At 28.9% G+C, this 27,397-nt stretch overlaps 2 protein-coding genes across 2 annotated transcripts in view; both read right to left on the bottom strand.

The window, feature by feature from the left end:
• The window catches only part of LOC142330430 (uncharacterized), a 40,025-nt gene extending 18,053 nt beyond the window's left edge, over positions 1-21,972 (bottom strand). The window contains exons 1-4 of the mRNA XM_075375666.1: positions 21,818-21,972; positions 20,154-20,304; positions 10,449-10,544; positions 5,397-5,533 (exon numbers count right to left, since the gene is read on the bottom strand). Of these exons, the coding sequence (XP_075231781.1) occupies positions 5,397-5,533; positions 10,449-10,544; positions 20,154-20,304; positions 21,818-21,972 (539 nt within the window). The remainder of the gene's footprint in view (positions 1-5,396; positions 5,534-10,448; positions 10,545-20,153; positions 20,305-21,817) is intronic.
• Positions 21,973-22,639: 667 nt separating this feature from the next.
• The window catches only part of LOC142329944 (uncharacterized), a 30,323-nt gene continuing 25,565 nt past the window's right edge, over positions 22,640-27,397 (bottom strand). The window contains exon 6 of the mRNA XM_075374913.1: positions 22,640-22,748. Coding sequence (XP_075231028.1) covers positions 22,735-22,748 — 14 coding nt within the window. The 3' untranslated portion in view covers positions 22,640-22,734. The remainder of the gene's footprint in view (positions 22,749-27,397) is intronic.

The following is a 27,397-nucleotide window of genomic DNA, read 5'->3' on the forward strand; positions in this document are numbered from 1 at the left end:
TGCCAAATGTCTGTTGAAAATGACACTCTGGTAGACCTTCCTTTCTTTTTCAGAATTTAAAAAAAATCTCAAAAAGTTCAACAGATTGTGATGAATAGCTGAAGGGTTTGGTGGATGAAGGAGTTATGTAAAATATTTTGAAAATATGAGATAATTAAGTGGATGAAGGCCTTGTATGCCTAAGTGTTACGTGGTAAGGTCACAACAATGTAAACAAACCCAGAAACAGTGATATGAAAAAGATGAAGGAGCTATTTATCTACTCTATAGTCATAGAGGAAGGAGTCATATGCCCGTAACTCCTTCCAGTACGGACTGTGTTTAGAGGTGTTACATCAACTCTTTCATCCTCCCGAGAGCTTATTGTTTGGTGAAGCTGCTTGATTTCATTACCTGTCATTTTTTCAGATTTATTTTAGTTTTAGCATAATTATCTTTTGTAATGCAATTATGAGTTCTAGAGGAAAAGTGTTACTTAATTTATCTTTGCAATGGCTAAATAATGATAAAACTTTAGATATGTTGACAAATAAATCAACAGAAGAAACTAATCTACAAGAAACACAGACTTCACCTAAAGCTACAGTTATTGAAGAAAAAAATAATTATGGTAAGTAATCATTTTAAAACATATAATTCATTTTAAGGCAGATAACTGGATCAAATTATACCTTGGATATATATTAACCTAAAATTTAGGTTAATATGTATTGTGTTAAAATTTTGTACGTTAACCTAAAGTTTAGGTTATTCAGAAATAAATGTTATGCATTTAATGATATTGAAAATTAAATAGTATTATGAAAATTATACTTTATGTATTAAGAATATTTGTCTATTTCATAAAGTAGATTATTAAGAAAAAAATGGGTTACTAAATATAAGAACTAAGATAAGATATATTACAAAAACTAAAAATGAACTTGACATAAACTAATAGTTTCTTCATTTTTCGAGTTGTACTTCATTTTCATATTTTTAGAATATATTGAAAAAATTATATTGAGATTATTAAAGTGCTACAGTTAAATTTGTTTGCTTGAATATACACATTTTTATTGTTCGCCCAACAAACAAAGGACTGTACTATACTTTTCCTTAACATCATTAAAACATCCTTATGGTACAATAACTTCCTCAATTTTAAGAAAAAGTTTATACTAGACCAAGATTAATCTTAAGTTTAGATCTATATTTTATGTTTTATAATCAGAGATTACTTCCCTTAAATGGTTCCAATTTACTTAATATTTTTTCAGATTGTGAATCGGAAAGCAGTTCTCACAATATAGTGCCAATATTTTTGGAGACGACTCAATTGATCTGTATGAGCCAGATTATGGTGAACTTTGTGACAGTGACTTAGGCATAAGTCACAATGATGGATCTAACGAGGTGTTATTAAATGAGTCTGCTCTTGAAAGAGAATTTCCCTCAAGTCCAAATAAAAAACAAAAACCATTTTTTATGAAAACCTCCTGAAAAAAATCCTAGTGAATGGAAGAAGAAAGCAGCAATTAAAAGAGAAGTGGAGGAAAGCTATGTTTCTTATAAAGGAAAAGTTGTTCCAGAGAAAACTATAAAACTTGGAATCTTATGTCACAATAACTGCTGTTTAGATGTACAAATAATTTTGACGAAGAAAAAACGGAAATCTATTTTGAAATCTTTATATGAAATAAATGTTGATGCTAAAAATGCATTGTTGTTTAATAATATTGAAAAAGCCCCCATAAAGAGAACCGGAAAAGGTGCTGTAAAACATAAGTCGACATCATATAAGTATGAAGTCATATCAGAAGGTAAAAGAATACCTGTGTGCAAAACAGCTTTGGTAAACCTATACCAAACAAGCAGGAAAAAGATACAAATTATACAAAATAAGATAAATTCTGGAGCAGCGGTTCCTAGTCATGATAAGAGGGGCAAGCACAATATAAGACCACACAAAATTAGTGACGAAATCTGTCATTGAAGATATATTTATTTCCAGCAGAAGAGTCACATTATTCCAGAAACTGCAACATACACAAAAAATATCTTTCCCTACTTCTGTCTATGTCGAAAATGCACAAATTGTACATAGAAGAATGTTTGTTAAATAAGCTCCCCGAGAAGTTTTGTAATTTGAGAGCAAGTTATTACCGTCATGTTACACATTTTTTTTACACATTTGTTACACATTTTGTTACAAATTTCAATTTGTCTTTTGGTGAACCTAGATCTGATACATGTAGTACATGTGATCCAGGAAAAGGAGATGAGGAACATACAGATAACTACCATGCTGCTTTTGAAGCAATCATATCTAATAGAAATCTGGCTCAGTCATATAGCAAAGTTGCTCATATAATAGTTGACTTGCAGCAAACTATGCCTCTACCATGCCTAAGCAAGTCAAAGGTATTTTATCTTCATTAAGCTTTGTTTTATAACTTAGGTATACATATAGCAACTAAAAAGGGTCCTAAGGCCATATTTTAACATGGACCAAGGACCAGGCAAACTGAGGTAGTTAATATAATTTGTGAGATCCAAAACTCATTGCTTACAACCTTTGAATTTGATGAGCAGCTGAAAGGTAAAGAGCATATTATTATTTGGTCTGACTCTTGTTTTGGCCAAAATAACCCTAATGGTGTGTCTTTACCAGTACTTAATAAGCAAAGGAAGATTTAAGGTGATTGATCATCAATTCCCTGAGGTGGGACATACTTACCTCGACAGTGACAGGCACTTTGGCAGTATTGAAAAAGAGATAAGGAAGCATCAGCACATATGTATTCCTGAACAGTATTGTGAAATAATAAGCAAATCAAATAAGAAGAATCTAGTTATAGATATGTCTAATCATTTCTGTAAAACTGATGATTTTATAACAATGATGAAACTTTTTATCAGGAGAATAGATCTTTTAGGGGAAAGTGTAAGTTTTAGAGATGGTGTGAAATGGATGCATGTGGAAGAACATGATTTTTACTGTTTCAAGGAGTCATATGATCCTAACACTCCATTTAAAAAAGTTAATATTAAGTGTTATGTGAACCAGGAAGCAGGTATAAGGAAAATTTCCATTTCTAGATTGTCTCAAAAGAGTGGTAAGCTGTCTAAAGCAAAAGAACCTCAAAGACCAGGTACCATTCATTCCAGAAGAATACAGGTGGTTCTACAACATGCTTATCAATGAGGGATAACAAAAGTTATATTTCATCCCAAATGGTAGACTTTTATAATTTCAGTTTTACTTTCATTTAATTCATATTTATGTCATTTACTTTAATACTCATATCAAATATAGAATATTGCAATAATCCATATATTTTTTTACATCATACCTTTTCATCCACTTTATAAAATTCCTAAAAAATATAAACACTAGTGGATGAAGGGGTTATGTACACCATTAAAAAAAAAATATATATATATGATATATATATACATATTTAATACAAGAAATGTATTCTACTCTATACATTAAAGTATATATAATAGGACTAACTTCATGTACTTAATTCATTTAAAAAATTGACAAGAATAAAACTGCAACAAAAAAATTTAAAACGTTAATTACTCAAAATTACTATTTTGTTACATCTCGGGATGCAGCAAGTAGCGGCTAAATTTGCTCCTAAACATCTCTCTTATGAACAAAAGCAAAACCAACTCAAAGTTGTGCAAGACATTTTGGAATGAGCTAATCGTGATCCTGATTTTATAAAAAAATAATATCCTGAGCTGAAACATGGGTTATGGCAATGTCCCTAAGACAAATGTCATCCTATTTGAAAACTCTCAAGTTTTCCTCTGCAAAAGAAAACTAGGCAATCACAAATCAATATAGAGATCATGCAGTTAAGTCTTATTTGATTATCGCTATGGTTTATCAAGAGTAAGCTCCTCAAGGAAAAACTGTAAATAAAGAAAATTGCATAACTGTTCTTCATCAGCTAAATGATGCTGTTTGAAACAAGAGACCTCAGATTTCAGAAAATGGCAATTAGAAAATTCATGACAACAATTCTCCACAGCCCATGCAACACAACTTATCCCGACATTCTCAGCAAAACATCGGATCCAACAACTTCAACAGACTCCTTAATTACACTTTCGGCTCTTTTCTAAGGTTGTAATTCCACTTAAAAAAAAGAAATTTAAAGACAGATAAGAGATAAGAACTTACAGTGTTCACTAAAAATAACTTTGAGAAATGTTTTCATGATGGAAACATTATGACGATAAGTGTGTTATACTTTGGCTGTTCAATTTTGTTAACTCAATTTCAACAGACACCTGGCATGAGGCTACAAACAGTTTGCATTAGGGTGTTCGTTGGAGGTTAGCAATAGTAGAAGCACATGCGGATTTCATTCCATAACTGGGTTCGTGCTGTCAACATCAGTGTGTGTACAGTCAGCAAAAAAGTGACATGAATTACTGTGTAATTGTGTGTTTATATTGTGTATTTTGTAACATAAATGCATTCTATTTATCAAACTGTAAATATTCCCCCTAAAAAATCATGCAACTGGGGAAGCTGTTTTCAATGATTCTGACTATGACTGTACCATCTACGTAGCTGATTGAGTTTTGTCCTTGGTGAAAACGCATGTGTACTCCTCCTTTTGGAGGAGGTAATTTTACAATTTACACAGTTATGTCCTGTTGCCAATAATAAACGGCCAAAGTATACGTCTGAAGGAGCCTGCTTTGAAGGGGACAAGTCATTGAACTAAATAGGTTAAGTATTTTTGTTTTTATAAGTCAAGAGTGGATATTTTTTTTTTATCACATCTCATAGTGATTGAAATTTTCTTCCTTTATGACTGGCCCTTCAGGAAGTAGTTTCTAGAATTGTTAAATACAACAATGCTTAAAAAGTAATATCATAACTTTTAGTTAGTAATAATAATAAAATAATAAATAATGTTTTCATGTAGTTATAATAATGATTGCAAATTTCAAGGACAAAGACAATTTTAGGGACTATAATCTTCTACTGAAATTATAAGAATGCATTTTCTTAAATTTGACAAAGATCTAAACTATGCTAGAAATATAAAAAAAAACCTAGTTAAGGATAATGCCAAAGCTAGCCACCACCGAGTTGTTTTAAAAATTCACAGTTGGGAGTTCTAAAAACAGTTAATATTTACAAGTTTTACAGTAAATTATAACATAGTTTACAGGAAAAAGCAAAAAAAATTTATAATATTTCATAATCAACAACTCAATACTGAATATTACATCAATGACATGAAAATACAAAAATTCTTTGTTAAATACTTTGTTTAAAGGTTTGTAAAATTTAAGATTACTTTAAAATAACAAATTCATAGCTTTAAGTTGATGAATTACAATATAAATAAAACCTTGAGTTCTTTATAAAAAAACATTACCTATTATCGTGTTTCTTATCTTTATCTTTTAACTGCTTCAACTGTTGTTCTTTTTCTTTCTCTTCATGACGCTTTTTCCTAGCTTCTTCACGCCTTTTAATTTCCTCTTCTCTTTTCTTTCTTTCCATTTCTAATTTCTAAACACAAGATTTATTAATATCACAGGGAAATATATAAATAAATATATATATATATATATATCAGATACGCATAAGAATTTTTTACCCCATGTAATTCTTTGATATTTATTTATTATTAATTATTTATAGCATTTATTTAGAAACAATAATTTTAATATTCCCGTTGATCAGCGAATTATTTTTTGATAAGCGTACCCCATGTAATCAGTTTTTATGTTTTTAAAAAAAAATTTAAATGCTCTTTTTGTAAATGGTCATATTAGAAAATAATATTTTGAAACAATTTTTAAGAATATTTCATATAAGTAACCTTTTTTTTTATATAACACAAAAGTACGCACATCATATGATGTGAATAAAGTAACAGAAGATACAAATGGCCAATTAGCACAAACTTATGTCCATGTATACTGATAACATGCAAAGTAGGAAAAAAGTACATTTAAAAAAAAATACTGAAAACTGTCAGAAAAACCTTTGTGTATAATATTCAAAACACGGATGTACACAAAGTGGCATGTTACATTCTTCACATATATATGATGCAATGTTTCTTGTCTGAGGTTTTTTATAGTACATTTACAAACATGGCATCCTCATAAACCCTTAGCTCTTTTTGATGTACCTGGAATAGATTTTCCTACTAATCACAGAGGTCCACTTGTATTTCGTACTCGTCTTCTATCTGATGATGAAGGTTTCGGTTGTAAATGCTTTTCAATTATTTGTCTGATAACATTCAGCGCGAATTTGATTAATGGAATGTTTTTCTCTGTTTTTAATTTGTATAATATAGGAATTGAGAATGCAAATGTTCAACACATGAACGAAAAGTTTTTTATGCTGTATGGTAGATTTTCTCCAGTATATTTGAATGACAACTGCATGTCTCATTTATCCACAAGTCCCATATTTTTATTGTGTTCTACTACAGATGGTTTTTCATTGGTTCTTTGGTGAATCTATTTATTTTTCTAGTGTCTTTCAAATCACTTTTATGTATGGTCAATAAAATCAGAACGGACCTTCAATCAAACCATTTTTCACACAACAGAACGTGAGTATTTTGTGAATAATAATCATACTGCTGCATCTTTTTTGGAAATAAAGGTAGATTTTTCTATTAGCTCTTACTGTACCACAAGCACCTGTTTTTTTGTTAATAACTGAAACAATGCTGGACTAGAATATCAGTTGTCAATAAAAAAATTGTGGCCTTTGCCTAAATGTGGTGCTAATAATGTTTAAACAACAGAGCCAGAAATGCCTAGATCATTTCAGTTTCAATTTGTTTGCCATTATAAATAATGAAGTCTATCATGAATGCTATCAAGACAGTCATATATAACAAACATCTTAACTCCGAAACAGTGGCGCTTGCTTGGAATAAATGGCCTAAATGATAGGCATCCTTCCCACATCATACTCTCATCTATTCATATATTCTGGTATGGCAAAAATAGATGATGAAACTTTTGTATTAAGAGTCATGATAACAATAATTTTGTGTAATCTGTCACAGCAGATTGAGAGTTATTAACCGCAAAATGAAGAAATCTCAATAATAAAATATAGATATATTTTGGGAAATAATTTTTCCAAATATTGGTGTGGAAATAAGTGGATCAGTGCTCCAGTAATCATAGTCTTGTTTTTTCTAACATGACCCATCAAAAAAGTAACTCCGAAAATTGTGTACATTTCTGATGTGTGTCACTCCACTTATGAAGTTTGGATTTTGTTTTGAGGGGTGTCAGTGACTTATAATAACTGAAATATTTATTTGTCTCTTCTGCTATGAGATTAACTAAATTATTGTCAAAAATAGTTTCGAAAAAATTCAGTTCACTTGAATTGGCAGTTAATTGTTATCAGAAGAAAGTCCAGATTCATTATTATTGAACTCAAATAAGTGAGGTTCAAAATTAGGAGAAACAAACCAATTATAAACATTACTTGTATCCTGTGTTGACCTATTGTTTTGTTGCATCTTTTTCAACTGTCAAACTTTCATTTTCATTACCTGCATCTAAATTTTTATTATTGACCAAGATCTAAATCTTTAACATCAATAACTTTATCATAGTCTGAATTGAATCTATCAACTAAATCACTTTCACTATCAATTTCATCTTCACTCTCAACATTCACAAAATACTCTAAAATTGGTCTATAATCAGCAAATTCCCTTGTTGAGGAATATTTACGAATAACTAAATGTAAAAATTGTTTTATAACAACCCAAAGAAAGTAAACAATACTCAGTACTCAGTACTCAGTAGCCACTTGTAGCTTCTAACCTATAACTGACAACCACAATAGTAAGCGCAGCATATAATGTGCACAAAATAACAAGGCAATAATGGCTGTTATGGAGTAAATTGCTAAAAAAAATCCAACATTACATTCACAGATAGTAGCACACAAAAGTAAGCCTACTAAACATCACCAAATGTGTTAACTGAAGAATACAGTAATATAGCAATTCAACTGATGTGTGTAAGAAAATGCCACTCTTTTACTGGCACATCATATGATGTGGATACTGATCAAAGGGTTAAACAAATATTTAAATTAAAATATAAGGCACAAAACTTAAAAAAATATACAACTATGTTGTACTGAAAACATAATTTATCAGAAATATAATGCAAAAAAAAAATATTGTAACCTATGATCAAAAATAAGTTTTTAAAATAATCCACCAACTCATTATAGTCGAAAAAATCTTTAACATAAACAATACAGCTTGCCAAATAATGTTTTCAAACTTCACAACCACATCTAAGGAAATATAATCTTCAAAAGATCCAGTATGTGTATTAATTGTGTTCAAACTGTTTAGTTTACAACCTTGAGCACTATCAATTTCAAGATTAAAATTTGAACAATCTTGAAATTAAAACAAACTCTCTACTCACAATGCTGTTTTGGATTCAAACGTGACTTACTAATCAAACAGACAGAAAATAAAAATAGAAAAGCCAGTTTCAATCTGTATATATGATGGAACATTATATTTTAATAACATTGTAATAATCTGAAAAAAACTTGACCAACTAACTCTTTAAGGTACAAACAGTAATAACAAACACACAAAAAACAAACAATAATTAATTATCAATTGCAAGGGTAGCTAGTAAGTAATGTTTGTACAGTGTGACCTTAGAACTGCAGGTTTTGATAACAAAAGCAGCATGTAATATCAAAATCTTGATAATAGTAGAAAAAATGTGTCAAGAAGTTATATCAATAACTTTAAAAATCATGTGTGGCAATCAAAATTACGACACCTAGTAAAAACAAATTACCATTAAAAGCTGAAAAATACTGTTAACAATCAAACTGGATGATGGAATTTTAAGAATGAAAATGGGACTACCAGATATTTACAGATCATCCTTGTAGTAATGCAAAGCACATGTGGGTAGTGAGGAACTTACAAAAAAAAAAAAAGACATCATATCATGGTAAAGCAAATAGCAACTAGGCTATAAATCTTCTAAGAAAAGACCACCATATTAGATAAAACATATTTATCCAAATATACAAACTTCTGCATAAGTAGCACTTAAAAAAGGTTTTGATCATTATTATGAAGAGGGAAGTCCACTACTTACAGAAGTTGTGGATTCATTACTTTCACCTAGATTAAAAAAAAATAAAAAACAAAAGAGCCAGAAATGCAGACATTCTACTGGGAAACATTGACATATTAGAAATTTTGGTTTCTGTATGAAACTGTACAAACAAAAATATTCTTGACTAATTATTATTCAGTTTTCAGAATGTTATCCCACAACCTAAATGTTTCATGCAACACCAGACCTCTTTGCATTCAGCTGAGAGCAGACAAATTTTGCAGCAAGCTGTGAATGTCTAATTCACCTATTAAAAGTTGTGTGTACCATACCTTAACTAATTTTAATGTTAGTAACAGCTATTTGGATATTTGACCGACCATTTTTTATGATTATATTCTAATTTTTTTTATGGCATAAATTCCATTTATTAAAATCTCAGAATATTTACCACTTTCTACCAATGTTCCTTAATTTTTTAACAAATGTAACCATCACCACAACATAATCAATGCTTGTTGAATCTTATAAGATTCAATTGGATTATTGCCTAACTTTTAACAAAACTTGATGCAAAAGCATGTTCAAATGCTACATCATCAAAACGATAATACAATACAAAATTAAATAGACTTAAGAAATAACTGATTAACAAAATGGATAGAAAATCGTGCAAGCTCAGCAGTTTAATTAAAATTTTGGGCCAAGTCTTTATTTAACTCCATTTATTACTTAACTTTGTTGGGACTTACATCTGATATTCCATTTTCTCTATTCTATACGTAAAACTGCTGCAACATATATTGTTAACTTGCAGTAACATAAAATGGATGTGCTGGAGTTATTCGCAAAAATCATTTTAAAACATATATTTTTACTTTTTCCAAAAAGTAAAAATTACTTTTTGGTACTGGAAAAAGTACTTTTCCAAATTACAATTCCAGATAACTTTGAAGCCATAAAGGAATACCTATACCAAAATTTAATTTAAATAAATTTAGAAAACATCAATAAGAGAGAAAAAACATTCCTAAAAGTACTTGTAAAGTAAGGGGGCATTTATGAAAGATATTAATATTGCAGGAAAGCTGTTTGAACAAAGATATTTTACAAATGAGTTCTCAGGAGTAACTAATGAATATGGATAAACTAATACACAAAGGAAACATGTTAGCATGCATGTGTAATTTATGTAGTTATCAGAACTGTAAAATCATTAACATTTAAGTAAAAATATTAAATTTTTAACTCAATTTATTCAGACGACAAGGATCTAACTGAAATGGAAAAATCAAACAGCAAACATTTTAAATATTAGTAAATGATCTTACCTCAAATTCATATAGCTTTATTGTTCTTTGTTGAGCCTGCTTCCAGTGAGGTGGTGTAATACTTCTTGATCGACTACGAGAAGGTGTACGATACCTCTGCAACATTATAGTTTTAATACCAGTATGAATAAAATTGACTTTTTTGAACATATTTTCAATGGAAAACAAACAAGTAAAATTAAGTTATTAAGCATACATGCTTTAATAAAAATCAAACACTTTTTAACTGATTGTAAACAATTAAATTTTTACAAACTTTTATAATTAACAATTATTTTTTTTCAAGAAAATGTACTTTCTACATTTTCATGTGAAAAAGATAGAGGGTACTTTCCTTGGTAAAATATTCTGTAGGTAAACTAGTCTTCCACTCGAATATCTCTGGGTGGGAACTACTAAGGAAAGGGGTCACCAGAAAATTAAAAAATAACATTCTATGAGTCAGAGTGTGGAATGTTAGAAATCTAAAAAAGGTTGGTAGGTAAAAAAATTTAATGAGGGAAACAGATAGGTTAAATGTAGATTTAGTACGAATTAGTGAGGTTCAGTGAGAAGAGGAAATCGACTTTTGGTCAAGTGATTTTAGTATTAACTCAGTGTCAAATAAAGAGCAGGCAGGAGTAGGTTTCGTAATGAACAAGAAAACAGGAAAGAGAATAGAGTATTTCAATAGGCACAGCGATAGAATCATTGTAATACGGATAAAATCAAAACCTAAGCTGACAATTGTAAACATCTATATGCCTACAAATGCCCATGATGATGATGATGAAGAGGTAGAGTGTATATACAAAGAAATTGATAAAGCAATTTAAACATATAAAAGGGGATGAAAATTTAATAATAGTTGGAGATTGGAATGCAAGCATCGGAAAAAAGACAAGGAAGGAAATATTATAGGTGAATACAGACTGGGCAAAAGCTGGATGAGAGGGGACCGACTTATTGAGTTTTGCACAAAGTATAATTCAGTAATAGCCAACACCCAGTTTAAATATCATATAGAAAAATATACACATGGAAAAAGCTTGGCGATACTTTAAGGTATCCGATAGATTATATCATGGTTAAACAAAGATTTACAAATCAATTCCTTGACTGCAAAGCATATCCTGGAGCAGACATTGACAGCGACCATAATTTAGCGATAATGAAATGTAGATTGCGATTTAAAAACCTAAAAAAAAGATGTCAGAATTTGTGGAATTTAGAGAAAGAGGAGGTAAAAAAGATTTTTGAGAAGGATATCGCAAGAGCTCCGATTAGATGAAAAAGTAGAAAATATAAAAGAGGAATAGGTGTATGTTAAAAATGAAATTCTTAAATCAGCAGAAGCAAACTTAGGTGGAACAAAGAGAACTTAGGTAGGAAACCTTGGATATCAGAGGATATATTGCAGCTGATAGATGAATGTAGAAAGTATAAAAATGCTACTGATGAAGGTAAAAGAACTACAGACAATTAAGAAATACTATAAACAGGAAGTGCAAATTAGTGAAAGAAGAGTGAATTAAAGAAAAGTGTTCAGAACTGGAAAGAGAAATGCTCACTGGTAAAACAGACGGAGCATACAGGAAAAAGTTAAGGAGAATTTTGTACTACATAAATTAAAAAATCTAATAATGTGTTAAATAAAGATGGTACACCGATCTATAATACAAAAGAAAAGGTTGATAGATGGGTGGAATAAATTGAAGAGTTATACAGAGGAAATGAATTAGAAACTGGAGTTGTAGAGGAAGAAGAGGATGAAAAGCAAGATACAATACTGAAATCTGAATTTAATAAAGCAATCAAAGATTTGAATGGCAGAAAGGCTCCTGGGATAGATGGGATACCTGCAGAATTACTGCACGGTGAGAAAGCGATAAGACGGATTATACAAATTGGTGTGTAACATTTACGAAAAAGAGGAAGTTCCGTCAGACTTCAAGAATAGTTCTGGTATTACTGTCATAATACCAGAAAGAAAGAAAGAAAGAAAGCAGGAGCAGATAAATGTGAAGAACACAGAACAATTAGATTGTTCTACTACTCACACATCAAAAATCTTAACTAGAATTTTGTACAGAAGAATTGAGAGGAGAGCGAAATAAGTGTTAGGATACCAATTTGGTTTTAGGAAAAGTATAGTGACAAGGGAAGTAATTTTAGCGTTCAGACTAATAGTAAAAAGAAGCTTAAGGAAAAACAAACCAACATATATAGCATTTATAGACTCAGAAAAGGCATTTGATAATGTAGACTGGAATCAAATTCAGCCTTTTAATAAATTTAGGTTTCAAGAATAGAGATAGAACAATTACTAGCATTTACAGGAACCAAACTGCGACAGTAATAATCGAAGAACATAAGAAAAAAGTCGTAATAAAAAATCTGATCTGGGCACCACACGATTTCCTTGTAAGCCTATTTAATTACATAAATACATTTTTTTAAAATGAAAAGTACATAAAATTTTATTTCACTAATAACTTCTGATTTATTTTCATGTTTTTTAATTGTTTTTATTGAATTATTTATTGTAAAATTTTTTTTAATAAATATTTAAATTTATTATTAATAAATCAACATATTTAAATTAAAAAAAACATAAATGAAGTCTGATTCGAACCATGTACCTTCCCCTTGTAAGATCCAAATATTTCATTAATTAAAAATCTATTTGGCTATAACTCTGGAACCAAAAAGCACCACTTATATCGATATTGTTGAAACGCTTTCAATGAGGGTTTATACTCCAGATAAGAAAAAATCAAAAATCCTATTTTTTGGATTTTGGGCTTTTTTAGACAAGTTGATTGCAATCAAAAGGGGAGGTGTGCACAACTAGATGTTATTACAGTCCTAAATCTAAAAGTTCAACATCCTATAGCTAATTGTTTTTGAGTCATGCCAGGTATGTATGTACATCACACCGAAACTAGCGAAAATGGATTCATAAGTGATCAAAATGGATATTTCTATTGAAATCTGAAAAAAGGAAATTTTCGCAATTACAATACTTCCTTCACTTCATACAAGCAAGTAAAAAGGGAATCTGACAAGGATGTTCCCTATCCCTGTTACATTTTAATATTTACATAGAATTAGCAGTTAATGATGTTGAAGAACAATTTAGATCTGGAGTAACAGTGCAAGGTGAAAAGATAAAGATGCTACGATTTGCTGATGTAGTAATTCTAGCTGAGAGTAAAAAAGATTTAGAAGAAACAATTAATGGCATGGATGAAGTCCTATGCAAAAACTGTCACATGAAAATAAACAAGAACAAAATGAAAGTAATGAAATGTAGTACAAATAATGTAGATGGACCACTGAATATAAAAATAGGTAGAGAAAAGATTATGGAGGTAGAAGAATTTTGTTATTTGGGAAGTAGAATTGACGAAGATGGACGAAAGATGGACGAAGCAGGAGTGATATAAAATGCTGAATAGCACAAGCAAAACAAGCTTTCAGTCAGAAATATAATTTGCTTACATCAAAAATTAATTTAAACATCAGGAAAACATTTTTGCAAGTATATGTTTGGAACATAACTTTATACGAAAATGAAACTTAGACGATCAAAGTACCTGAGAAGAAAAGATTAGAAGCCTTTGAAATTTGGTGCTATAGAAGAATGTTAAAAATTCAATGGGTGGATAAAATGATGAAGAAGAGTTGCAGCAAATTGATGGAGAAAGAAGCATTTGGAAAAATATAGTTAAAAGAAGAGAGAGACTTATAGGCCACATACTACAGCATCCTAGAATAGTTGCTTTGATAATGGAGGGAAAGATAGATGGGAAAAATTGTGCAGGCAGGCAACATTTGGGATATGTAAAACAAATTATTACGGATGTAGGATGCAGGAGGTATACCAAAATGGAACGACTGGCACTAGATAGGGAATCTTGGAGAGCTGCATCAAACCAGTCAAATGACTAAAGAAAAAAAATAATTGACATACATAGTAGTTTCAACTCGGTAAAATGTTTTATTTCAGCACCAAGAAACTATTAATAGTAGAGAAAATCACGATGACAATTTTTCTGTGGACTGATGATTTCATATAATATTAATTTATTCAAGACAAAGGTTATGCAACTATATTTCATATCATAAGATGTTTTAGGACTATTCAGATTTTAAGTACTGGAATTTCACATCTAGATATCTTTTCAATCATCCTATGATTGCTCTTAATGAAACATTAAGTACAAATCAATAAATTTATAAGTTGGATTAATGTAAAAATAATAAAATGGCATAATCTTAACACAAAAATTTTTGGTAATTTATCAATGCTCATCATGACTCAACAAATGTGCCACCCAGAACATTTGATTCTTTAACCAATACTTATGAGGGTGCCAATCTATTGAGAATTGTAAGTGCCATAAAAAGGGGCAAATGAATTAAATACACTTGAGCAAATCCTGAGTTAAAATTATGAAATTTTCTTTTGACAGCCTGATAAAGTTTTTAGATGTTAAGACTTCCTGGGCTAGCTTGCAAAATTATTCCAAGTGACATCACACACAACTGACTGCTGCACCACAATAACATGTTAGCTAATACTGTACATTTAATTTCAATAATTTCTGTTGAAGCAAAACATTTCCACCCTTCCAAATCCTCCTTGTAGCCCAGATCTGACTCTCCCCTAGATTGAAAGTGAAGATGAAGGGTCAACCATTTTGGACATACAAAAAATTATAATTGATGAGCTGAAAATAATAAAGCAAATTACTTTCAGTACTGCAACAATCAGCAGAAAGAATATTACGAGGGCTGTTTTTTTTCAACCTCTGATTGTGTATCAAGGTAAACAAAGAGACAAGCAGGAGCCAGATCTGCACGTTGTGAGATTGTGCTGCCCCCTCACCACAACCTCTGCCATTGCTGGTGGCTCCATTGCATCAATCTGAGCCAAGCTACGAGCAATTGAACATGGCTACTATGATCGATGCACCCACCAAGTGTGAGGTGCAAAGTGTGGTACGTTTTCTGCAAGCAGAATGATATAGTGCTGCTGAAATCAATCGCAGAATGAGCCTAGTGTATAGTGAAAACCTTATGAGTGATGGTAGTGTACAGGAATGGTGTAGGAAATTTAAAGGACAGATGGACATCAATGATGAAGGTGGGCAAGGACACAATTTTGTCGCTACTGTGTGCCTGGTTGAATGTGTTGATATTGTCTGTGACAAAACAGGTTTATGATGTGAACTTCCTGCAGAATCCCTGAAATTTCAAGGTCTTCTCTGTGACTAAAACCTAAGATACAAAAAACTGTGTGCAAGTTGAGTGACAAAAATGTTAAGTGAATAATACTCAAACTTTTGCATTTATTTGCAAAATATTTACAAACATTTTTTATGTTATTTAATCAACTTGATAATTTTAACATTAAGAAAATGGAAAAGTAAATGAGTAACAGTAACTAATATTATAAAATAAACTAATTAAAAAATAAATAAAAAAATACACACAATTAACTACAAGCAAACATGGATAGTCAAGACACAGTAAAGTTTTACGTATCTACTCAGCCAGCAACGATAAAGATCCTTAGTATTCTGGATTGTTTATAGTTAAAAATATTTAATTTCATACTTTAAATATTGACTATAAAAAAAGACAACAGATTGCAAGGTCAGGTTAAATTAATCAATTATAAAATAATTGGGAGCAATTCATCAATTAAGACAAACTGCACGCAAAATTTGCCAAACATAAAAATGGAAGCCATTAAAACACTGTAGGCTCCATTGCAGTAGAGCAGAGGTTCTCAACCTTATGCCTGTGGACACATATGCACCCTCGAAGCTATTTACATGCACGCGGGACAGTGTTGAAATAATGAAAAAAATTAAATTTTAAAAGATAATAAATAAAAAGTTACTTTAGTTTTTAAAATCTTGCTAGTGAGAAATTCACTTAACTGGCTATACTGACTGCCTCCATTAACACCTCTGTTGTATTAGTAGTATGGTATTAGTCATCATTATGTGCTGTTGTAATCTTGTACTGTTGTCATGACATGCTATTGATGTGTTGTGTTTTTTGAAGTTATAATTCTTTTATGCAATTAGGGGAAAAATATGAGTGAAATTTTAACATGCGCACACATATTGTCACACAAAAAAACATATAATGAAGTAAGCTGTTAAGCAAAGTTCAGTTTGTATATATTTTAGCTAAGTTCTCTCATAAACAGCCAAAGTGATTAATATTTTATTTTGTAAATATCGTTGTTCGTATAACCTTATTTATTTATTATTAGTAATAATTATTCTGTACATAAATAACAATAAGTGATTCAAGGTTTGAGGTAAACTCTTTGTAAGTATAATTTGTTGTTAGTAAAATAATAACTATTAACTAAATAATAATAAATTTTATAATTACTATATATTCTGAAAATAGCAGACGTCCGGTAATAGTTTGATATTTTTTAATAGAACTTCAATCATTAAAATAAAAAAAAAGTTAAAAATATGCAAAGAAAGATTTTTAAAATGTCTACAACTATAATTTTTTAATTAATTTAATAATCATCTTTGTTATATGATATATTTATTTAAAAATTTTAAATATTCTTATAAGTGTGCTACTTACAGGGTCGTTTTCTTATTTCTTAATTTAAAAGTTTTTAATAATTAATTAATTTTATTTTTATTTTAGTCTCCAAGATGGCTAAAACTTTGCTGAAACTTTTTAGCCACGCCAAAGAAGTATAACTTCAAACATGCATATATAAGTCTATATATAAAAATAAGTATATCAAAATTTCACTCCAAAATGAATAATCCAAGTAAAAATAACAATTCTATCATTTTAACAAAAAATGGGAAGACTACTTTGTTATTGAAAATAAGGAGAAATGTATCTGCTTAATATGCAACAGTGTTGTGTCAGCAGTAAAAAAAACGTCATTACAAAACCAATCACAGCTCTTTTGAGGTTAATTATTCGCCTAAATCCAAGCTAAGGAAAATAAAATTTAATCAACTAAAATCAGGACCAAATATATCTAACCAGCAAGCATTTTTTACAAGCCATATAAATAAAAATAAAAATGCCTCTAATGCTTCCTTAAAAATTTCTTATTTGCTGCCAAAACAAAAATACCATTTTTAGAAAGTGAACTAATTAAGGAATCATTTCTTGTTGGAGTCTATTCGTTATTTGAAGGATTTTCTGATAAGTTAAAAATTATTTCAGCAATACAAGATTTACAGTTATCAAACGATACAAGTACAAGAAGAATCCAAGGGATTTCAACAATTTACAAAGTCAATTGAAAAATGATTTGGAAGAATGTGAATATTTCTCATTGCAATTAGATGAATCAATAAATATATTAGATACAGCACAATTGGCAGTAATGATAAGAATGGTATTAAGCGATTTTAGTGTGAAAGAACTATTAAACTTACTATCAATGCAGGAACATTCAAAGGGTGAAGATATTTATAAAATCTTTAAAATAATTACTCAACAGAAATTGATATGCCTTTGCACAAGTTATCAGCAATTATAACTGATGGTGCACCAGCAATGGTGAGCTGCAATAATGGATTTATTTCCCACTGCAAAAAAAGATGAATCGTTTCTGAACATTATGCGTTATCGTTGCATCATACATCAAGAATCATTATATCCCAAAATATTACCCTTTGAACATGTTACGAATGTTGTTAAAATAATTAACAAAATTTGAGCAAATCCTTTATCACATATTGTTTAAAGCCATTGTCGAAAAGGACAAATTTTCCCAACCTGACATTATCATCCACACAGATATAAGATGGTTAAGTGAAAGCAAATCACTTGCCTGATTTTTTTTGTCTTTGGAAGAGATGAAGAAATTCCTTATTTTAAAAAAATAAATGTTTCCACAATTAGATAACAACCTACAATGGCTGATGGATCTGGCTTATTAACCAACATGTGTGAAAAACTGAACAATTTAAACCTGGACCACTAGGGGTAAAATAAACATTTAATTGAAATGATTAGCTCTATAAAAGCATTCAAAGCCAAAATACAGTTGGATAAATAATTTGTCAAAAAATTCTCTTGTACACCTTCCAAGATTGAAAAAAAATGATTGGTGAAAATAATTTTGACCTAACATTATTTATTACTCATCTTAAAAACTTTTAGAACAGTTTAAAAGTAGATTTCAGCAATTTACATTATCGAACCAGTGGCTACATTTTGTTTTGTAAATTCTGTTACTGCACAAGTAGACATTACTAAAACTGCTAAATCTATAGCAGAACTTCTTCAAGAAAAATTTTAGATTTTCAAAATGACATATTAAATTCTCACGATACAAATGGAAATTTTGGAAATTAATTTAAGAAAAAAAGTATAATCTTTTGAAAAAAGGAGCCTACAAAATCAAATCCTGCTTTGGTACCACATATTTTTGTGAATCTTTATTTTCCACCATGAATATTATAAAATCAAAAATCAGTTCTCAACTTACTAATATGCCAACCTTGATGATTGTTTATGATTAGGATTATCATTTTACACACCCTATGAGAAATTAGCAGAAGAAATACAGTGTCAAAGATCGCACAAATTTGACTTTTAATAAATATATGTTACAAAATGTATGTTATGGCATAATACTTTTTTATTTATTTTTTAATCACATATGCACCTGCCACTATTTTTTGCAATCTCAAATGGCCCCGCGTCATAAAAAGGTTGAGAACCCTGCAGTAGAGTATAAGGCGTTATTAGCCTAAGGTAAATCATGAATTTACTGAATATTCTGTCTATTTTAATAAATAATAAAATATTAAATTAATTTATTTTTTTACATAAAGTAAACCATAATGCATAATGTATGTATGTAATATAAATTAATTCAATTCATGAACAAACTGAAATACAAAGCAATAATAGAGCTTTTAATACATTTAACACTGCTTATTGAAATCAAAAAGACGATAATAAGTTAAAAACTGAAAATTTATGTGAAACATTGTAACAGTTAACATAAAAGTAACCAAAGTGGAATAATAATATTTACAAAAAAAGTTAGATTGTCTGAATTATATAGGAAAAAATGGATATATAGAAAGAACACAACAAATAACCAATAAATTTAAAAAAATTCAAATTTCATTACAGTACTTCTGACGATTTAAAAGTCTTAATTGGTCTTCATCAATGACAGTTATGAATATACTGACAACTTCCAGAAATGAATAAAGAAATGAAATCGGTGAAGTGCAGGATATTTTTAAAAGAACAAAAATAAATATTTTTTTCATAACTGTCTCGAATTTGTAAGTATTAATTTGCTTATTGGTACACAAGATATTTTTTTGATTATCAGCATTTTTAAAATTCATTAATACATTTAAATGAATCGTATTTACAAAAAAAGTTAGATAGTCTGAATTATATAAGAAAAATGGATATATAGAAAGAATACAACAAATAACCAGTAAATAAAAAAAAATTCTCAAATTTTTTCAGAACCATATTCTAAAACACTTAATAGGATAAAAAGTTCCAAAAACAAATTTAGAATAAAAAAAAATTGCATAAAAAAACTTCTATTTTTCATAAAAAATATGTCAAATAACACTGCATGACGTTTGTAATAATTTCTAGGAACCGTTTCAAAATAGCATGATCATTTTAAAAACAATTCAGACTCATACTTTTCACTAATTCATAACTTACAAAAACACCTCTCCCTTTAATAACACGTCCACTTTTAGTAATACCACGTATCTTAGGACGTTTTCTTCTTTCTCTTCCCCTATCTTTATCTTTATCTTTATCCTTATCTTTTCCATCCTTTTTATCACCACCACCTCTACGAAACAAAAACCTAAAACAAAAATATTTCCCTTCTTGTATGTTTTACAAAAATATTTTATAATCTAATGTCTGAAAACCAAGCTTAAATTGATTTTAAATAACACACTATTAGTTTTATGTAATAAATATTGCTAATATTTTTCACTATCTAATTTATTTGAATTTATTATCAAACACATAAAAATAAGGCAGCACTTATTTTCAGTTTCAATAAGCATATCTGTAATTAAAATATAAAAATATGTAAATATATATTGAAAGTGTTGTTTATATATAATTTTTTTTTACATCAAAATTAATTTAAATTAATTATTCCAAAATTGTTGATGAACCACTCTTATTATCACATTTAGCAAGAACAATTTTATATAGTTAATTTTGTTCAATTTTAGAGTATTTTTTTTTGTATTAAAAGAAAAAAAATTAATAAAATGATCACAAAATATGTAGGAGTTTTAAAAGACCTTACGAGCTTGAATATGTCCTGTAAGTAAAAAAAAGTATATAAAGCAAAAATTAGTAGTAATACTATATCGTTTATTTCCTATTCTTTTGATGAAGGTGTATTGGAGAGAAAATTATGGCCAAACATTTTGTTATAGAAAAAGTGTTGTCTGATGTTAAAGAAATTGTATATCAAACTGGGTCTGTTGAACCAAAAATAAAAATTGAAAGATTTCATAATATTTACCTTATATTGTAATTTACTAAATGTATGAGTATGAATAAAGAGCAAAGAGATAAAGATTTGAGAGAATAATTAAAGCAAAATTTCTAAAAAAGAATTTAAAAAAAATTGTAATGAAAATACATAATTAATTTAATCTTTAATTTACAATGGATATGTTAAATGGAGCTTTTTATTTAGGAAGGTTGTTTTCTAACAAAGTTTTTCAATTAAATCCAACTGTGGAAAGAAGCTAAAAATTTGTATGAGAGCTTGAAACAACAAATAACTTTATTTGTACATACAAATAACTTTAAAAAGAATGGCAATGTTAAGAAACAAAAAAGTTTGTTGTGCATTCTTTAATTATCAGAAAACAAAATGTGTTATCTTTGTATATAGGTGTAGGCCCCTAAATAACTATCTTTTAAAAACAATAAAAGTAAATAAAAATAAGTCAGCATTAATAAGTGTTAAGATCAACAGTAATAAAGTTCATAAATAATAAAATATTGAAATTACCTAATTTTGTGAAATTCCTGTAAAAAAAAAAATTAAATTACATATTTGTTTTATAATCATATATCAAAAATTCTTATTTTTGTTTTAATAAAGGTCTTTAAAACATTATGTAATTAAGATTTTCCTATTATTTTAATTTGTTAGGATGAATCCTCTATTCCAGATGTTTTTTACCTTAAAAATAACAATGAAAAGGTTTTTAGTCATAATTTATGATCTACAGTTTAAAACTAATAATTAATGCTATTGTAATTTTGTTTCTTATTTTTCTCTCTCAAAATTGTGTGAAATACATAACTAAGACAGTTAAAAAAATTTTTTAACAGGGTATGACCTATTAGGTGGTACTTCAGGAATATCTTCAGATTTAATTTTTGTCACTGAAACTAAAGGATGTAATTGACCCTTGTCTTCCATATCAGAGGTTTCTTCATCATCATCATCATCATCTTCTGAACCATCAGCATCAAAAGCATTAATGAACAGCATTTTAAATTGTACAAAATTGAATTCATAAGTAGCAGCAAATTTAGGTTACTACTTATTTATACCTACTTAATACAATATTCTCATAACAATATTTACTCAGAAAAAACTTTAAAAACCATCTTATGGGTGTAACAAATATTATCAGTATGTAAACAAAAAAAAAAAAAAACTAACATGTATTCCAAATGTTATACAATCCAGAATTTGAAAATGTGTTTGTTATTTTCCAAGTAAATTATCATATTGTTTATAACACTGAATTTTTACTTAACATGGCTTCTTGTGTTTCTTCAATTAAACAGTCAGCATACTTGTTTTATGATGTGACAAAACAGAAATGTTTTCATTTGTAAGTTAACACATGTTAATCAGTATACATAATTTAATTTTAATAATAAAACTAGATTTAGATTTAGTTCTAGTTACATAGTAAAAGGTTGCTGAAAATTATTGCATAGGAGAGCAATTTTTACTACTACCTACTGACCTTGTATCTAATTTGTGAATAAATACATAAAAGTATTGTTCAATAATATCATTCTGAAAATAACATTTATTATTTTCAGATATTCAGTGTGTTTTAATCGTTAAAAAACTACAAATTTGTTACCATAAATTACAACTAAGACTTATAATTATAAAGGAACTTAATTTTACTTACCCATCGAGATGTGGAGCCGGCTGTGTGGTTCTACAACAACACAAAACATGTGATTACGCTAAGACGAGGGGGCGGTAGCCACCACAGCTCATCATCACCCTTCACCCTCCCCTCTCTAAACAAAAATGAACATCACTAGCACAACCCCATTCAACAATCATTCCCTTATATCAAATCTCACACACACTGCTCTCGCTGCTCGTTGACAAATAACTTCAGCATGAATTAATTTTTACTATCACATTATTTAATGGAACAATAAATATATAGATTATAATATTTAAATACAAATAATAAACTTATTTATTTACAATGCTGGCCCAAATATAAGCTGTACTTTTTAAAAAGGAATTGACATTAAAAAACTAAGATTTAGTCTGGACACAATTTTAAAGATATATTTGAAACTAAGAATCAAATAACCAATTGCAAGTTTCTAATAAATCTTCTGAGCACTTGTAATGTTTCATTAATGTCTTTCAAACAACAAACTAAGCTAACATTCATAAACTTGAAATGATTTATATAGCTAACATTACTGACAATTACAAATATGTTATTGCCATATCTGTCATTTATGAGGTTACTGTAAATAAAACCAAGCTTTTATCTTACAGTGGTTTAAAGATTTCAAAATAAAAACCCTATTCACTGAAATTTATCAATAATTGGCAGTCTAAACATTTAAAAATTTCAGCAATATAATTTAATTTTGAACTGGTTACTGTACTGCTTTCCAGTGATAGTGTTATGTCAAAAGAAAGATAATGTGAAGAAATACATGTGGGCTTGCTTGATCAAATGTACATCTATATCTTCATCAGATGGGAAGAGTATGTTAAATATGAACAAATTTAACTGAAGAAGCCTGTCCAATTATGTTGAAGATGTTACGTATTTAATTATTTTTTCTGTTAGATAAGTCAATAACATAGTTGACCTGACAGTTACACATCTCAATAATTTATTTTTACTTTTTCTGATCAACAACATTTCAGCAACTCAACTTATTATATCAGGCCAAAATTGTAAATAGAATTAATAGAAAAAGAAGTTGCATTCATCTTGCGTGGTTAAATAATTTTTAAATAATAATATAATTTATACAAAGACAGTATATCTTTTCATGAAATAAAAATGAATATTGTTAGACATTCTAACAATAGATAAAAATATGCAACTTAAAACTGAGGATCTGATCTTTAATATAATCCAGAAAAGAATGAAATTTAGGAAAATTTGTTAGGTAATAAAATTACAAAGGGTAGATGACCAAAGAAACAAACACAAAAGCAGATTAACACATTTAAGTCAGCTAGAATCAAATAAAATGTAAACATTTTTTTTAAATTCTTGAAACTATTTATATAGTCATTTAACATGAGAAAAAACAGTAAAAAAAGAACATAAATATTTTGAAATGTGGTGTTACTGGATTATGTTGAAATTAGATTGTCAATAAATTTTGAAATGAAAAAAAAGAGAAATATATAGCAAAATCTAGTAGAGGCAAGGTACACTGGTAGGTTATGGATTAACATGTATAGGTATAATTAATTTGGTTAGAGAAATGTATGGAAAAAGTAAATGCAAAGATGAAATTTAAAAAAAAATTGGTAGCAGATAAGTTTCCAACAATTGTAATATTTCTCTAATACTTTCCAAGAAAAAAAACTTTCAGAAATCTATGATAACCAAAGTCCAATTTAACTCATTATCTAGACTAAAGTAATTTTAAAATTTTACATAACCTCATTAGGAGTTACAATGAGTATCTAAAAATGTAGTTACTATTGCATCTTGGTTTCCACATTGTAGCTGTAAATCTAAGTGTCAGTTCCTGTTATAATGTTTTCATCAGTACTGGCATGTTCAAGGTCTTGACTGATGTTAATATCATCATTGGTCAGCAAATGCACAAATTTTTTTTTTTGTTAAAATTGCATGGCATGATCCTATGCTACGTCCACTTCTTTACCGATCTCTTTTGACAGTTAAAAACAGTCTCTTAGAGACAGTTTTTAACAGTATCCTTTTTTAAAGGAGTCAATTCATAACAGATCAGTGTTATGAATTGAACCATTCATAACACTGATCTGTTCTAACAGTCCTCCCCCCAAATGGTTGCTAAAGAACTTTAAAAGTTTGTGGAAGTTTTAAGAATTTGAAGCAAAATTTATCACTAACATTTTCATAAAGATGTTTCATTTTTACTCTGTTAAAAAATTTATGAAAGGTTACTATACGTATTTATTCAAACTACTGTAACTCAAAAACTAACAATGGTAGCATGACATATGAAATGGCATGCGCTAACTTTCTGAAACTTGCCGCAAGCCAGCAACACTTGTTGGAACACAATGTGCAGTGGTTGATGGGTTATTACCAAAGTTTGATAATTTTTCTTTTTGAACACACCTTGTACAACATGCCCAACTAACTTCCAAAGTTTAAATTGATAACAAAGATTTTTTTTTACCTAACAGTGCTATAAATTTATTTCCGATTAACAATGAACTCTTGATCAATTAGATATAATTACAAGTACATGCAATAATATGATTAAGTATTATGATTGTGAAGAGTAATATTATTTTTTGTAATGGATTAATGTACTCTTTTTTTAATTCCAATCCTTTATTTTTGAATAGATTAGACCAACCATTTATGTTATACAAAAGACTTCAGACTTGTTTTTCAGATAACTTTTATGAGTTCCTAATGAATGTTGACCTCATCACTACTATCTGAATGAAAGGATCTTCTATCCAAATAACAAGTAAACACAGATAATATGTCACGTTCTTAGCCTTCCATTCCCTTTACTATTACCATAACTTTTTATGTTGCAAAATCAAGTAAGTCTGTTATATTTGAATTTTGAAGACATTCACTAACAGTAATAAGAAAATAGACGGACAGGTTGAAAACCATAAATTAAAAATTGCTATAAATTTTAAACATTAATGCAATGGTAATGCATTATACAGCTCTGTATAAAGCACATATATAAATATTTTTGTATATGTTTAAATTTATACATTTACTGTGTAAAAGTACAACAGTTTTTACAAGGAAAATAAATTTAAATTATTATTTGAATACAGCACCAAATAAACGATACAAAAACTGAAGTTGGAAGAACTTTATGATTGGTGGAAAGATGCAAACCTATTCCAGTCATTCAGCATCCAGCTCTTATATGCCATTTGCTTACAAGTATGAGTGAAAACCAACTACATCCAAGCATGGAACAACTTATAAAATTTCTTACAAAAGAAAATTTAAAACAATAACAGATTTGTGGAAAGACTTAAGAGTTTGACGAGGAAATGTTGACAAACATAAGCAACTATAAATAGAGTAAATCTTTTAATGACGGTTGAGAACTGTAGAGAATAAACTGCTGTCCGAAAATTTTTAGTTTTTTGTCATAACTGATAAAACTTGGGTACACTATTTTACCCTGAAAGTAAAGAGCATCAAGGCAATGGCAACATCCTTCCAAAAAAAAAAAAAATTACTTTTAGAGCAGGAAAAATTATGGCTTCATTCTTTTGGGATAAGCAGGGTGTTTTAGTTTAGCAAATACTGTTTTTAGTCAACGTTACTGAAGGGTCCACTAAAAACAAAACAAATGGGAAAAAGTCCAACTGTGCATGTTTTTTTTACAGAAAATGCACACCCTCATGTTGTTGCTCATATAAAGACTATACAATTCATGAATTAATGTGGACTATTCTACAACATTCGCCCTACAGTTCAGTTCTTGCACCCTCTGACTTCCTGTGTCTGAACCCTTAAAAGAAGCTCTACAGAGTACAACGATTTGTTCCAATGAAGTCATTGAAGCTGTTTGAGAATGGGTCCATCAACAACCACAGGAGTATTTTTTTAAAGAAGTTCAGAAGCTACCATGGCGGCACTATGTTGAAAAATAACTGTGTGCAATTTATTTGTTATGTTACTTTTTGAATAAATAATAAATTATAATTTAAATTAGAACATTCCTTGTACTACTGCATAGGAAATTGTATAGAATAAATATGTATTATAATTCAGTAATTATAACACAATTCCTAAGTGATTAAATGTACAAATGGAAACAAAAATAAAATCTCTTCCTTAATGACGAGATACAATTTTTAAGAGGAAAATCCATGGGTAATAAATTTAATTTAACTTAACTGTGTTATCGTTTAGAAAATAATAACACAGTTAAGAAATATAACATGAGAATTAATAATATAAAATTAGATCTATTGAGAAAATTTATTCATTTCAAATATCAACAATGAAAACCGAATCCATAAAAAACACTACAAACAGTAACAGACGCCAATTGTTAGATCCCTATTAACAAAATTTTAGATATAAGGACTCTTGAATTATATGCACATATAAAAAAATTTACCTTCTCAAAAAAAAAAGAAACATCCGTAAAAACAACAGTATTATTTATTACTTCAATTTTATTTTATAAATTGGGGTAAAACAAAAAAAATTTAAAAAACAAGCTTATTCTTAAGTAGCAATTTATCTGTTCCAAATTAGCTGTTGGTATAGCCTGTACATGCATACTTCCCATCGAGGATAATTGCAGCTATAAAGCTGCAAGTATCCAATATTGACAAAGATACATTCAATATTGAATATTCAATATAGATATATTCAATATTGAATATGTCTTCAGTATATTCAATCATTCTGAAGATATATTACAAATATAGCTCCTAACTAGTCCTAGTATATCATTACATACAC

This window comes from Lycorma delicatula, chromosome 9, assembly GCF_047948215.1.
Source record: "Lycorma delicatula isolate Av1 chromosome 9, ASM4794821v1, whole genome shotgun sequence".
Taxonomy (NCBI): Eukaryota; Metazoa; Arthropoda; class Insecta; order Hemiptera; family Fulgoridae; genus Lycorma; species Lycorma delicatula.